The 16,200-nt window shown below is 39.0% G+C and overlaps 1 protein-coding gene across 1 annotated transcript in view; it reads right to left on the bottom strand.

The window, feature by feature from the left end:
- LOC134804093 (beta-alanyl-dopamine/carcinine hydrolase) overlaps positions 1-10,031 on the bottom strand; it is a 78,325-nt gene extending 68,294 nt beyond the window's left edge. Inside the window, exon 1 of the mRNA XM_063777020.1 lies at positions 10,001-10,031. Within this exon, the coding sequence (XP_063633090.1) occupies positions 10,001-10,010 (10 nt within the window). The 5' untranslated portion in view covers positions 10,011-10,031. The remainder of the gene's footprint in view (positions 1-10,000) is intronic.
- Positions 10,032-16,200: the final 6,169 nt, after the last annotated feature.

The following is a 16,200-nucleotide window of genomic DNA, read 5'->3' as shown; positions in this document are numbered from 1 at the left end:
AAATAATGACCATTTTGGAATCCGAAATGGCGGCCATGCACTGTGTCATAAAAGTCGTCATGGATGTCGTTTTATACGTTTTAGGGGGCCCCAATTTTGAAAATGATGACCATTTTGAAATCCAAAATGGCGGCCATGCACTATGCCATAAAAGTCGTCATGGGTGTCGTTTTATAGGTTTTAGGGGGCGCAGATTTCGAAAATGATGACCATTTTGGATTCCAAGATGGCGGCCATGCACTATGTCATAAAAGTCGTCATGGATGTCGTTTTATAGGTTTTAGGGGGCCCCGATTTAGAAAATGATGACCATTTTAAAATCCAAAATGGCGGCCATGCACTATGTCATAAAAGTCGTCATGGGTGTCGTTTTATAGGTTTTGGGGGGCGCAGATTTAGAAAATTATAACCATTTTGGATTCCAAAATGGCGGCCATGCACTATGTCATAAAAGTCGTCATGGGTGTCGTTTTATAGGTTTTAGGGGGCGCAGATTTCGAAAATGATAACATTTTCAATTTCAAAATGGCGGCAATGCACTATGTCATAAAATACGTCATGGATATCGTTTTATAGGTTTTAGGGGGCGCAGATTTCGAAAATGATGACTATTTTGGATTCCACTTTTATGACAAAATACGTAGCCGCCATCTTGGATTATAAAATGATCATCGTTTTCGAATTCTGCACTCCCTAAAACCTATAAATCGACATCCGTGACGACGCAAGTTATCTTTATTTTCAGATCTAACAAATTGCTACAGAATACAAAGGACAAAAAAGAAGCGAGGAGGTAATGAAACAAGCAAAAATACAGATGATTCCTCGACGCAATTGGGTGATTCTTAAATTGTGTCCAGATTTTTTTTGTCATAAAAGTTTTTATTTTTCACATATTACTCTCACAAGTTCCGTGACATTTCGACCTTGTAATTTTTTAAGTAAATGTTTTTGTTTATCTATGAGGATCTCACTAGAATAGTATAATCAAGGTATGTTTATATTTGATGAATGAAATAGTAACGCAAAAAAAAAATATATTTGTGTCTTATATTCCTGCCGAAGACTTTTATTTTACCTTTTCCTTCTACACAAGTTTGGCCAAGTAATAAGAATTTAGGGCTCTCAATTTTATTTTGACTTCTACAACAGTAAAGCTACGAGGCCATGTTTGGTATCGTTTTCGTATAAATTCGCAGTACCAAATTTAGTTCTTTTAAACTTTCTTTTAAACTCCTCTTCACGCTTAAACTGCTGAACAGTTTTAATTTAAATTTGGTACACATATATTTTAAGTCCCGAGACAGGATATAATAAGTTATCTCAAAAATCATCCTTTAAAGGTGTGAAATGAGGTGTAGGGGGGAATTCAGAATTGACTTCTTGAAGTTAATACTGTTTAAGTTTAGGTTTGAAGTCATGTTTTTTCATCATTTTTAACTAAATCAAAGATGTAGACCATCCCAAATTTCATATAAATCGGTTCAGCGGTTATTGATTTCCCGTACAAATTTCCACGCCACTTTTCACACCTTCAAAAGATGATTTTGGTTATAAGATCTATCCTATGTCCTGTTCCGGGACGCAAACTATTTCTATACCAAATTTCAACGAAATCAGTTCAGCGGTTAAGCGTCAAGAAGAGTTTAAAAAAAACCGGCCAAGTGCGAGTCGGACTCGCGTATTAAGGGTTCCGTACATTAAGTCCGACTCGCGCTTGACTGCACATTTCTAATAGGTTTTCCTGTCATCTATAGGTAAAGAACTATTTTGTGTATTCAGACGGACATACATACAGACGCACGAGTGATCCTATAAGGGTTCCGTTTTTTCCTTTTGAGGTACGGAACCCTAAAAAGATTTATTTTTATTTTGTGGAATGGTGTCAATGTGATATCTTAAATGGATTCAGCACCCCAGATTTATACGAAAACGATACCAAACACGGCCTAGCACCTTCACTGATATAGATATATCAAGATAAAATTGAGAGCCCTAAGTAAACTTTCAAGAGCGGATATCTCAAAAACTATTCAACATATCGAAAAAAATGACTGAATAAACTTGTAACAAATTAAATTAACTTTCATTTTGTATAAGTGGCCATGTCGCTGAGATGCATAGTTTCCGAGATATAATCGAAAAACCGGAAAATGGGACCTTCAAAGCCCCCCTCTTCCCTCCCGCTCAAGGGCTACGGCCGGGGACTTTTGATATGTTCACCTCCTAACTTGTCAAACCGAGTTACGGAGTCAAAAATTGTGTTCCGAGCATTTCCCTCTACAACTTTTGGAGCATTCGTTGCCTGACCTAAGTAGCTTATTGCATTTCTTTAAAAACTTTTCTGTAAAAGGTTGACGGGTGTTGGGTGTTTATATGGTTTCGGTCGATTATTATCATTTGCATTGCCCATGATGACTTACTAGAATTACGAGCACACGAGACACTAATAGTAGTTTGACAAACCTTGGTTTTCAAGAGGTATTTTATATTGACATTTGCTGTCACAAATTTGCTGTCAGATTTAGTCGCAAACCGCACGCAAAGTGCACACAAATGTGTCGACACCTTGTTACGGAAAAGTGTAGACACGGCGACGACACTTTGTTTCGAAACAATTCTAGACACATTGTGTGGACTCTGTTACGACACATCTGACATTTAGTTACCACTTTGTGATTCTGCGACTGGAATGGTTATATGGGAAGGCGTGGTTAAAATGATTGTGGTGAAGTTAAAATGATTGCCAACCTGGAGGGTATTACTGCAATGTTCTACCACCTGAGTGCAGCACTAATTTGTTTAGTAAACCATAGAGTATCTTATACATACTACGCCTTAACCAGTTTTTTGACAAGTTTTACTATGACATTCATGCATCAAGGCGGTTTGTTTACAGGTGGCTTACCGCGAAACGCGAAAATCGTAATTTCGTTATCTGTTTCTCTATCGATCGAATAAGCAAGAGTGATAGAGAGGTAGAAACGGAACTTTCGATTGAAGTGTTTCACGGTAGGCCATGATTGAGTTAGTGACGCCCTCTATGCAGAGTTTTGCGTAATATTCCCTATTATTGCAGACGGCGATTATTGTTTTATATCCTAAGCTAAAGACATACATATCTGGTGTTACAGTGAGCCTTTTTACAATAAAACTCAAAAATTTTATGCGATTCATAGTCAATACCGGGATCCCGGGATCCCGGTATTGATGAAGACAGTTTCGGTATTAATAGCGGTATTGAAAGAAGTCCGGTATTTGGAAGCCCTAGTGTGAACTGGGAATACGCCTCATGTATTGGCGGTCACGTGGGGCGGGAACAACTGGAAATACACCAATAATGGGGGTATTCCCGTTTGTCTCCTTCGGGAACATGTGGGAAAAGACCAACAATCTTTCCCATTTATCCCCACTTCATTGAAGCGGGGCCAAATAGGAACACACCATTAACGGGTGTATTCTTATTGTTCCCCGCCGGGAACAGATGGGAATAGGCGCTGCATATAAAACATTTCCATTTGTCCCTCATGTATGGCCGGCAGAGATGTGCGCCGATGGCAAAATCATCGGCGGCGGCGTCCGATGATTTTTTGACCGGCGGCGGCGGGTTGATCGGCGTGAAATCGGCGTGGCATAATTTTTGATACTGCATGAGAACGTGGCTGTAGAAACTCTATATTAAAGCCTTCTGAGTATTTACTAGGCTATCCAAAACATATTATGTGCATTTTCTAAATTGTTGCCGAAAATTATATCCCATCATGACATTTGGCAACCATTTATTACCAATACCAACCTCACGGTTACCAACAGTATGATTAAATATTAAAATAAAAAGGATACTTTAAAACGCTACATTTTAGGCAGTATTTTTACTTACTGTGTAAATGGAATACAAATAAAACACAAAAAAATCTTTATAAGTTAAGTCTTAAATCTATGTATATTGACTTTTCCCAGCCGCTGTCGTCTCACCTAGGATTTGTTACGAAATAATTATGAACTACATATTTTACATTTGTCTGAACTGAACTTTAACAGAAATGTAATGTTAGATTAAAGATGTCATCGTTTTCGAAAGAAAACGTCTCTGGCAGGTAGATTCGCTCAACAGAATGTCTTTGAAGTGTCCCGTCTTATGGAATACTAAGGTCTACTTTGTTTTCTTTACTGCTAGCTTAGTGATGATAGTTAGAGATTTAAGTTCCTATAAGTAGGTATAATTGCTTAAGTATAGCTTATTGCGAAGCTTTAAACTGATTTTTATAATTTTGTTTGAACATAAAATGACTAAGAATTATACCTCTGACACTATCTATTCACTACGCAACATGGAATAAGACACGATAGGTATCAAAATTTTCCACGCCGATTATACGCCGATTATACGCCGGTCAAATTTATCGGCGGCGGTGGCGTGCAAAAATCGTCGGCGGCGGCGGCGCGGCGGCGCGGCGCACATGTCTAGTATGGCGTAGATCACGTGGATAGGGGACAAACGGGATTACATCAATAATACACCCATTATAACCAATAATAGGTGTATTCCCATTTGTCCCCGCGGGGAACATATAGGAAAAGAAGCCGCATATAAATAATTCCCATTTGTCCCCAACTTATTGGTATGAGGACAAATGGGAACACATGATTTTCGGATGTATTTCCATTTGTCCCCGCCGGGTACAGATGGGATAAAATTTGTATGAAAATATTTCCTATATATCCCCTCCTTATTGGGGTGGGGACAAATGGGAACACACCATTTTCGGACGTATTCCTATTTGTCCACGCCGCGAGAAATATTTGGGAAAAGACGCTGCATAGAAATCTTTTGTTGCGAGGACAAATGGGAACACCAATATCGGGGACAAATGGGAACACAAAATTCATATAAACATTCCCATTTGTCCCCGCTGCATGTATGGCGTAGGTCACGTGAATCGGGGACAAATAGGAATACACCAATAATGGGTGAATTCCCATTTGTCTCCGCGGGGAACATATGTGAAGACACTGCATAAAAATATTTTCCATTTTTCCCCACCTTATTGGGATGGGGATAATTGGAAACCAATTTTCGGATGCATTCCCATTTGTCTACGTCGGGAACTGATGGAATAGGCGCTGCGTATAAATCGTACCCATTTGTCTCCGCCGCACGTATGGCGGCGGTCACGTAGGGCAGGAACAAATAGGAATACACCAATAAAGAGTGTATTGCCATTTGTTCCCGCGAGAAACTTATGGGAAAAGACGCTGCATAGAAATCTTTTGAGGCCGGGACAAATGGCACAATCAATATCGGGGACAAATGGGAACACCAAAATGCATATAAAACATTCCCATTTGTCCCCGCCTCGTGCAAGGCGTAGGTTACGTGAATTGGGGACAAAAGGGAATACACCAATAATGCACCCATTATTGGTGTATTCCTATATTACTAATAATTACCAATAATGGGTGAATACCCATTTATCTCCGCGGGGAACATATGGGTAGACCCTACATAATAATATTTTACACAAATATCGGATGTATTCCCGCTTGTCCCCGCGGTGTGTCATGGATGGCGACGGTCAGTTGGGGCCTTTCCCAAAATTTTCCTTGGCTCTAAAATACGCTGGAGTTACTTACCTATTCAGATTTGCCATCTGAGTGTGTATTACAAAAATCCTTCGTGTAATTTATTCGAATAAAATAACGAATAATTCATTTATTATTCGAAATTCTAAACGAATGGTTTATTCGCAAATAATCTCACCACGAATAATTGTTTATTCGAATAATTATTTAGATGAAAAATGATTCGAATAATGCCCAACTCTGGTTTCAGTAAGCATAACTATCTACTTTTGTATTAGATAATCATTTAGATTTACTTTAATTATCAAAAAACTACATCAATGAAGAAAATGAAATACCTGTCAATGAAGTAAACGGTTACTAAGATATTGTTAATTTTAATCTTATGATTATTGAAACAAAGTGTACTTACCTACCTATTATTGACATTACAAATCAATCCAGTAAAACTGCAAAGTAGGTAATCGAATCTTCCTAACCTTCCACATATTCAATCGTATGTCTTCATAGCACGAATCTCCGCTACAAGAGAGTGAAGGGTCGAACCGGCGGGTAAATAACCCTTCGGGTGGCAGCACCTCCGGTTGAACGGTAGGAGAAATGGCGCGGCCATTTTTTTAAATATGCCTCGGCGTGGCAGAGGCCGCGAGAAGGTTCGGTCATAACAAGCCCGTAATTGGCAGAGACCGTCTCGCGGCCTCTGTGCGACGCTGCATTTCGCGCCTAAAATAAAACCGTTAAAACTATGCCTTGCTTGCTCACTCTTGCAAGATGTATTCGTCAATAAACAAGGATGGTATTCCCTAACGGTCGAATTCCCGCGTAAAACAAAGTTTGTTAGAAATGACGTGATGTTCCTGCCCCACCTCGCCCATTACGCGCCGACCGTCGTCAAGCCGCGAACATTCAAACGGAATACGCACTGATAAAAAGTGAAATAAACTGTGTGAATCGTGTTAAATGTATTGTTTTGTCATAAAGACTGCTTTTTCTAGAATCAATTGTTTTATTATTTAATTATACGTATTTTTACATGAAAGTAGAAAAAAATTGGTAATATGAGATTAGAACAAGTCTAGCATAATTCACATAAATATAATAGAATTCATTGGTATACAATCAAATAACCCATTTTATGCTGAATTCAGTGATATATAGTTTGTATGTATCATTCATAGATTTTTTTTGGGAAACGGTAATTTTTCTCACACGCGCCAAATTCGCGATGATCACCCGTTGAGGCCCCGCCGCTTGACGTATATTTTTCCAAAATGGCTGCGCCACTCAACCGGCTTGTTATGTCTGTCCGTCTCGCGGCCACCGCCACTTACCGTAGAGACCTCGAGGAGGACAATGCCACTCGAAGGGTTAAGATCAGTTATTTCGTGTATGCGTGTACCCGTGTACACGGGTACCCGTGTAAACGTTTCCGAATCCGGGCGGGTTCGTGTAGTTCGGGTTCTTAAGCCCGGCGGGCTTAAGAACACGGGTACCCGTGTCAGCGTGTAACACGTGTATCGGGAGCTCTAGTAGGTACCTATTTTGAACGGAATCCAAAGGTTAATGCATACACTATCTCATACTCGGCCACGGGCTGCATCATGCATTGTAAGAGGTGGAGGAACATTTTAACGCCGTATGTGAATGTGAACATACTGTTAGATATGGATAAAATTAATAAAGATTTCGCACTTATTTCATGAATTTATGTATTTGACATATTTAAGCGTCATTCATGCATTAGTGTGATTACGTCAACGCTCGGAAATAAACGTTGAAAATCGCCGAGTTTTCCCGACAGCGATTCCTTTAATCACTATGGTATAGGGTTATCACCACAGTAAAAAAAATAGTGAATTTGTTATTTTTTTATTTTTATTTAATTCATGATTCTGGCCCTTACTAATCTATTCTATATCACTTAAACAACGCCATATTTCCGGGAAGGTCTTTAGTGACGTTCCACCCTGTTATAATTACTCAACGGCAAAGCCTAAATGAAAAGGTATTAGTTATTACAGCAATTAGGTAATAGTACATTGTGCAACGTGGGGGGTAAGTAGAATATTGTACGAGAGTTTAATTATGAATTAAAGAATCGAGTAACAATATTCTTACCCCCGGAGTTACACACAATGTTTTTCATCACACTTGCGAAGGAAAAACTAAATTTTAAGCGAAATTATTTTTAAATACACATCGGTGACATTTCAAACATTCGTTCGCCATATTGAATTTTTTTGGCAGTGGATGCATCGAAGACACAAACCCATCGACATTCAGCCACAATCGAAAATTGTGTTAAAATATTTTAAACTTTTATTACGCAAAAAACTACAAAAATCAAGTTTGTTGTATGGGAGCCCCACTTAAAAAAATATTTTATTTTGTTTTTAGTATTTGTTGTTACAGCGGCAACAGAAATACCTACATCATCTGTGAAAATTTCAACTGTCTAGCTATCACGGTTTTCGAGTTACAGCCTGATGACAGACAGACAGACGGAGGGACAGACGGACCCGTAGGGTCCCGTTTTACCCTTTGGGTACGGAACCCTAAAAATGTATCGAAATATGCTACGAAATGTCACGTGACTATATATATATGATTTAAGTTTCGACAGGCGTTTTCTATCAACAAATTTATTCCACTTTCCACCTAACATGTATACTAAATTATTAATGAGGCCTTAATAGGCCAAGTGGATTAAACTAAATAAGCCGACATTAGCTAATTGGATGAAGTTAGGGTCGGTTGCAACAAACCGTCTGTCACCGTCAAAACGTTCGCTAAATTGTATTGTATGGGAAGTTTTGTAATTAGGTTGTATTGTAGGTTGATCTGTGTAAGATGTCCCCTAATATTTATTATTTATTTTATTTCATGCTCAATACTTTGAATACAATTTTATTTTTACAAACAATGTTTGGAGCGATCAATAGTACAAGCATCTATAATTGAGTTTATCGATATACCGAGTCGATATAGGAACTCTCTAATACCTGTCAATAAATTGTGCCCCATAGAATCCGAAGGCAATGGGGGTTAAAATTACTTGTCATGTTGGGGTACCTACTAATATACATACTTACCTACTTTTCCTGTTTGGCCGAGCGTTAACAAAGGTATATGTTTCAGCTTGGGTAAAATTGTTCTCGTATGTTCTCCTTCTACAGGTCGCAGTTCTCAACAAAATCTCATGAAATTTTGTAAGCAGGTTCAATTTTTTTTGCGAATTCAGTTTTTTGATTAATCCGTATTAATCTGTAAAATTCGCCATGAACATTTTTTCTACTACGTCTGTGGCAAACAAGCATACGGCCTGCCTGATGGTAAGCAGTCACCGTAGCCTATATGGCCGCCTGCAACTCCAGAGGTGTTACATGCGTGTGTCCGACCCGACTCCGCACCCTCGTTGATCTCTACCTGAGTAACGGCTCGATTCGGAAAAGAATTAGATTTCTACTAGACTTCAACAAGTTACGATACGGATAATTTAAAGATATTTTGTAAGATAGATATGTCAAAGTTGACGTTTTCGCGATTCTGGAGGTCCTCTTGAACGATTTCGACAAGTTATGACTTAGATATCCAAGTCACATCTATATCGATATCTAATGTAGATCTAGTTGATCTCTAAATCGTCTCAAGATCTTGTGATTATCTCGAAATCCGAATATAATGTAAGGCAGGCAAGGCAGTCTGGCAAACCGGTAGGAACACAACACTGGATCTACTGTTATCTTGCTGCGGTTTTCTGTAAAATGTGGGTCCTAAGCCTACCCCAATTGGGCTTACTTTGTTTAGCCGAAGAAATTGATGTTTTATAACCACTTAATACGCCATGCCGGTTTTTAGTGTTACGGTTGAGGATGACTCACGTTAGACCGGGCCGTGTCCGGGCCGGAGCTTCCGGCGCATCGTTTTATATGGAAAGCATCACGTGATCGCCTGTCATGTCATAGTAAAGGACACGGCCCGGTCAAACGTGAGTTAGGTTTTTTTTTAAGCTAATACCTTGTTTTTAATTTAATATACCGAAGTTCCATTTAGATAATAAATGTTACCTTGTAATACTTCTCTCGTTACCAATGTTTATCCTTACTCAGATAACGCACAAGATTTATTTGTATTTCGCTTAGCAATGTTCGTTCTTGTTGATAAAAAGGCGTATTTCGTACAACATTTTACGAAAAATTCCTACCGGAGGGCCTACCTCGAACACCTAAGTTACGGGCATCTTTCTCTTTTACTACAATTAAGGTGTAATAAGAGCGACAGAGAAAGATGCCAGCAATTTGCGGTGTTCGCGGTTGTAGGCCAGATTTTGCGGCGCGGCCGGTTAGGGTATACGGCGGGGCGTGAGGGAACCTATCCTTTACAACCTAGTGACGTAAAATAAAAACAAAACACTCACCAGTCGCCATGTTGTCCGTCAAAAGATCCGCGTGAAACTGTCTCGAACGTGAGGAAACCAATGTAACGTATAATTGCATTAGCCTTATCTATTTACGAGACATAATCTATTTACTTCGACTGCCAAACAATTTGCGACCTTGCTGCTTATGTAATAAGATTCAGCAAGAGAGCGATTGTTAGTATATATGGTATTGAGGAGAGCTATTAACAGCTGAGTCAATAGAATAATCATTTGTGTGTAGTATAGGGTACTGAGCATGCATTTTGCCGTTTTTTTTAACTTTTTTAAAGGAAGTTTACTCCTTGTTTGAGGGGAGTTTTTTATTCCTATAACTTGGCTCTGTCAGAACATTACTGGAATAATGATTTACCCTTATCATAACTCGTTTTAGAATCAGGCTTAACATTATCTCATTAAGAAAGCCTTAGAGCAGGGCTCTCCAAACCCCGGCCCGCGAAGCGTTTCAATCCGGCCCGCCGACAGTGGTCCAATTCGGCCCGCGGGGGCCAGGCTCCAGCCCAGCAAACAAGATATACTTATATATATACTGCACAGAACAATCATATTAACACGTTCACCGCTGAGCTACGGTCGTAGCGCTACCAGGACTATCTCAAATGTGCAGTTCCTTCGGTGACTTGTGTGTAGATACCTATGAGGTGTAAGTAGGTAGGTAGCTATATTATAATATGTACCTACCTGCATAATGCTTTAAAACATCAACTTTTCCTAGCCTCCCTGACTGCTTGTGGGCTTTATGAAGAACTAAATAGATCGTACATTTGAATCGGGCAACTGGGGGCCGATTTTTGAATTTAAATCGCTCGATTTCGTCACTCGAAAATCGGTGGCGAACGGCGAAATGCTAATTTTTGAAATACGAGCGATCGAAATTTGGAATCTAGTGGTATTGACCACTCGATTTCAATTCTATTAGTAGAATTTAAATGCCTAGTAGCGGAGATATTACTGAACGAAATACTCGAAATCGAGTGGTCGAAATTCAAAAATCGGCCCCCTGAACTCCAAAATGTTCGATTTTTACCGACATTCCGTCATTACATCATCATACCAAACAGCTGTATCTGACTGGTTGCTAAAAAAATATTCTAGGCGTTTATGGATTCCTGTTCCCTACTGGTAAGAGCCAAAAAACTTTGACCTGTATACTTACACTTACACGTATACTTAATTTAACCCTAAATCGCAAAAATCCTTATACTTCCGTACACCTCTTCCTTATTGAACACGGAATTGATACTAAATGTCGTCAGTACAAACAGCAACACTCCTAACTGTACATCGATGGACCTTATTACAAAAGGCATAAGGTCCACCGATGTACAGTTAACAGTGTGGGCGATGGTACCTATCTCCTGGGGGCACGGCAATGCCCCTGCCTGGACAGGATAAGGGAAACTGCCAATCATGTATTAGTGTATTAGTTTATTTTAAAAGCATAAAAACGTATAGTGCGTACACCTTAAAATGTAAAGTATATTTCTTAAATAGATATAACATTCATGAGGTAAAATATTTAAGCTGTTTCCAACATTCAGTTTCTTTCACAAACATTGATCAGCGTCATGCTACAAGACTGCACCACTTTATACTACACTGTAAGTACATTCATAGCATCCACTGTTTTATTATTCAATTCAAATTAAAACATCTTTCTTTCGGATTTTTAAACCCCGGTTCTTTAGGCACGAGGCACGACGAGTTTGTCGCTGCGTTGACCCAACACGACGTAGACATCATGGCCATTAATGAGACCTGGCGGCTTAGCACGGTCGCGTTTTTATCCCTTGTCACCATGCCTGTCACGTTCTAACAAGTATGTAAGTGCGAAAGGGACGCGCATAGTGATAGTCGATAAAAATGGAACCGTGCTGAGCCCGCTGGCTGCGGGCGGGCGAGGAGGAGCGTGCGCCGGCGCCCCCCGGGTACCGGCTGCGCCACGTCCCGCGCGCCCCCGGAGGCGCCCGCTCGCGCGGCGGCGGAGTCGGTTTTTATGTGAAGCAAGGTATAGTCGCTAGGCTTATTTCGCACCCGCAGGCACCACTCGTGGAACAGATGTGGCTCAGTCTAACTGTGAATGGCACTCGAATAGCAGTCGGCACGGCTTATCGGCCACCGTGGTTTAGCGTTGACTCTTTTATTGACGCTCTTACTGAATCAATTTCTACTTTCGCTAAATTTGATGTTATTATTTTAATGGGTGATTTTAATATTAATTTATTAAATGCAAATAGCAATGATTCAAAAAAACTCCTCGGATTTCTCAAGTGTATGAATCTCACCCAATTTACAGACCGACCGACTCACTTTACAAATCATAGTGAAACCTTAATCGACCTAGTGTGCTCGAATTCGTGTGTCACTGATTTATACATCAACCATATACCGGAACTTAGTAGCCACGCATTTATTACGTTTGAAGTTTCCGTTAAAAAACCAAAGCTATCTCCTCAATGGGTAACATATAGGCCGTTGAAAGACATTGACTTCGAACAATTTAACGAGCGTGTCGCATCCATCCAATGGGACAACCTTATGTCAGACGATGTTAACTATATGGTAGATTCGTTTAATTCTTCTTTGATACAGTTGTTTAATGAATTTGCTCCAGTAAAATCAGTTCTAATAAAAAATAAATCTTACCCGTGGATAACGTACACTGTCAAAAAGATGATGAAGCTTCGAGATGAGGCTCATGCTCGGAGTAAATTGACAAAGTTAGATTCCCACGTTAAGTACTGTAAAGACTTAAAACATATGGTTAATACAGCGATTTACAACGAAAAAACTGCTTACTTCAACCTTCACATTAATAATAATCTAAAAAAACCTCGAACTCTGTGGAAAAACATTAAAAACAACGTGGCAGACTTTAAACGCAAAAGTTTTGAATTACCAGCACATTTAAACAACCCGTCAAAATTAAATGAGCATTTTCTATCGCTGCCTGGAGATAACTGCGTTGACATCTCTCTTTTAACTAAATACGAGTTTAGTAGATTTAGTAATTCTATATTTTCTCTCAGACCTGTAACGGAAACAAATATACTCAACATTATAAAGTCCTTTTCCACTAACGCACAAGGTGCCGACGGAATTACCCTAAACATGATTTTGCTGACGCTTCCCTATACACTTACCCTAGTTACTGATATAATTAATAAGTCATTAGAAAAAGGCATATTTCCTCAGGCATGGAAGTCTTCTGTTGTTAGACCTATTCCAAAAATATCGAATCCAACAAGTTTCAAAGATTTTCGCCCTATAAGTATTCTCCCCTTTTTATCAAAAATCCTGGAAAGGGCAGTGTACCTACAATTAACAGAATATGTAGAAGTCAATGACATCCTGCCGCGGAAGCAGTCGGGTTTTAGAAAATCACGTAGCACAACAACAGCATTAATAGATGTAGTCGATGACATTCTGGGTGCCAGAGACAATGGCGAAAATGTAATGCTTGTGTTGCTAGATTTCTCACGTGCTTTTGACACTATAAATACTACGCTGCTACTATCTAAGTTGGCCTTCTATGGAGTAGACACACGATCTCTTGAATGGTTTGCGAGTTATCTTACAGGACGCACACAATGTGTTGAGGTACGTGATGTTAATGGTGTAGTATCTGCATCTAATCCCCTAACTGTTACACGGGGCGTTCCGCAAGGCTCTATTTTGGGCCCACTCCTATTTATTTTGTATAGTGCAGATGTTATAAATAATATAAATTACTGTAATTATCACTTGTACGCTGACGATATTCAATTGTATATTTCATTTAAGCCAAATAAAACTGACTCTGCAGTTGACAAATTAAATTCTGATTTAGGACGCATAGCAAAGTGGTGCATGTCGAATAATCTTGTCCTGAATGCAAATAAGTCTAAATTAATGATATTTGGTTCAAATAAGCGACTAAGTGATCTTGAGACTTACGTGCCACAAGTAGTTATCATGGGTGATATCTTAGAGCGTGTTTACGTAGCCCGTAACTTAGGCCTTATTATGGATGATAAGCTGCGCTTTGAAGAACACGTCACGGAACTAGTGCGAAATTGTTTCTACAGGCTGAATGTGTTGTATCGTTTTCGAGACTTTATTAAAGTAGACTTACGAATAAATCTCTGTGACTCCTTAATTTTGTCTAAGTTGGGTTATGCCGATGGTGTCTATGGTAGTTGCTTGCTGGCGCGTACTTCTACTTTGGTACAGCGTATACAAAATGCTTGCGCTCGATATTGTTTTAATGTACCACGCCGTTCCCATATCACTCCATTTTTAAACAACAATAAACTTCTGAATATGTCTGCTAGGCGAACTTTACACTTCTCTTTGTTGATTTTTGGAGTCATGCATACCAAAAAACCTTCATATTTATTTAATAAGTTAAATTACTCGAAGCGTGAAGTGCGGGGTGCGCAGCGGCTTGTTGGCCCGAAGCACAGTACGTCTGCTTTTCGTGGCAGCTTTCGTTACGCCGCCACGAAGTGTTGGAACAATCTGCCACCTCCAATTAGAAATTGTACGTCAATAGCAACCTTTAAAATTAAGATAAAAGAGTATTTAACCGATGTTCAAACTTCCAACATATAAGCTGACGTACTGCGCTAGATATTATTATTATTGTTTTTTTTTTTGTTCAAGCACGGAATTATGTACTGTTGTCATTTAATTAACTCAACTGTCATCTCTTCTCCCATATGTTGCATTAAGTTTTGTTTTGCTTTATTTTATATTTGTTATGTGTATTTAAATTGGTTGCCCTGAAAACCAGCGCCATGGCTAAGGACATTAGTCATCGGCATATGCTGAGTGGCATCCATTTTGGTGTCTTGTACTAGAATAAGATGTATTATAGGTTAAGCATGTATTTCAACACCAAATAAACCATTTCTATTTCTATTTCTATTTCAATCTTTTAGTACTATCACAGAATAAATAAGAGTACTAGGTACAGAAGACTCGCTAACACACTACTCACTCTCTAACAAAACGCGTCTGTTACGATCAACACAGATATGGCCGCTAGGTGGCGACAGCGCCACGCGCGGCTTATGGCAAACCCCAAAATTGGGGCGGAACGGATGTACTTTTAGCTACCTGTAGCAAAGCGACGAAATCGCGGAGTGAGTCACGCCTGGTACTATGGAATAAAGATGCTGCTAATGCTACTATACATTATACATACATACAGGCATATTATTTCAGTATTTGATTTTAGAAATTATGCTACATAACCTCATTTATCGTTCCCGTGTCAGCTGTCACTCGAGTACCCCCAAAATTAACATTATACCGGAGTGATAGCTGTCACGGTGGACATGATAAGAAATGAAAACACCTTTATAATTTTATCTCAATATAAACAACGATTGACCACAATTCAACAAAGCCATAGGAAGAAAACCGACGCACAAATGCACTTCATCACGTGAAAATTAAAATTATTTTTATCAAGAAAGAACTGTGAGAAGCAGCATTCAATAAACTTATTTCAATTAAAAGGGCATTAATTTAATGTTGAATTGAAAGCGCCTGATAAGTTTATTTACTCGTCGCAAGCGAGTTTGACTCTTTGCTATTGAAATCTCAACAGGCGCTTTGATTATTTTATAAAGAGCTTGCTTCTCATCATGATAATATCTATGGCTACAAGTGCTACAACCAAAGAGAATACATTGTATATAACCCTCCTTAACTATAAACGTAGGTATACAATAATTGTCATTTTGATGTGCTGTCAGAGTGTGATCGATAGTAAAATTTTATTACTTTCGGTAAATAATAAATGGAAGGAGTAAAGTGGCTCATTGTTATTTATGTAAAAAGTCTAACACGACCGCAAGAGTATTTTCCGAGTGCAGACTGATATAGTTTTGTGGTGATTTTTGACGCGGATAACGAATGTGATGTCCATGTGTTATCAGTCCGTTTTTGTGCGACATGTGAGATTTTCCAGTGTGCATCGTTAATAATTTATTATAAATTGTAAATATCTACAGTTTGGCACATTTGGTACGTACCCTTACTTATTTCCTTACTTTATAATGGGCTAAGTACTACTAACTGTAACTTTGTTCTTAAACTAGGTTCTCAATTCTTAGGGACCTTTCCATTTTATATTGTTAGTTCCCCGATTCCTCGAACCAATTTAAAAATAAGTCTTTTTTGTTTTTGAA

This window comes from Cydia splendana, chromosome Z, assembly GCF_910591565.1.
Source record: "Cydia splendana chromosome Z, ilCydSple1.2, whole genome shotgun sequence".
Lineage (NCBI taxonomy): Eukaryota > Metazoa > Arthropoda > Insecta > Lepidoptera > Tortricidae > Cydia > Cydia splendana.
The sequence above is the reverse complement of the archived record's forward strand: the minus strand, read 5'-3'. Positions and strand labels throughout refer to the sequence as shown.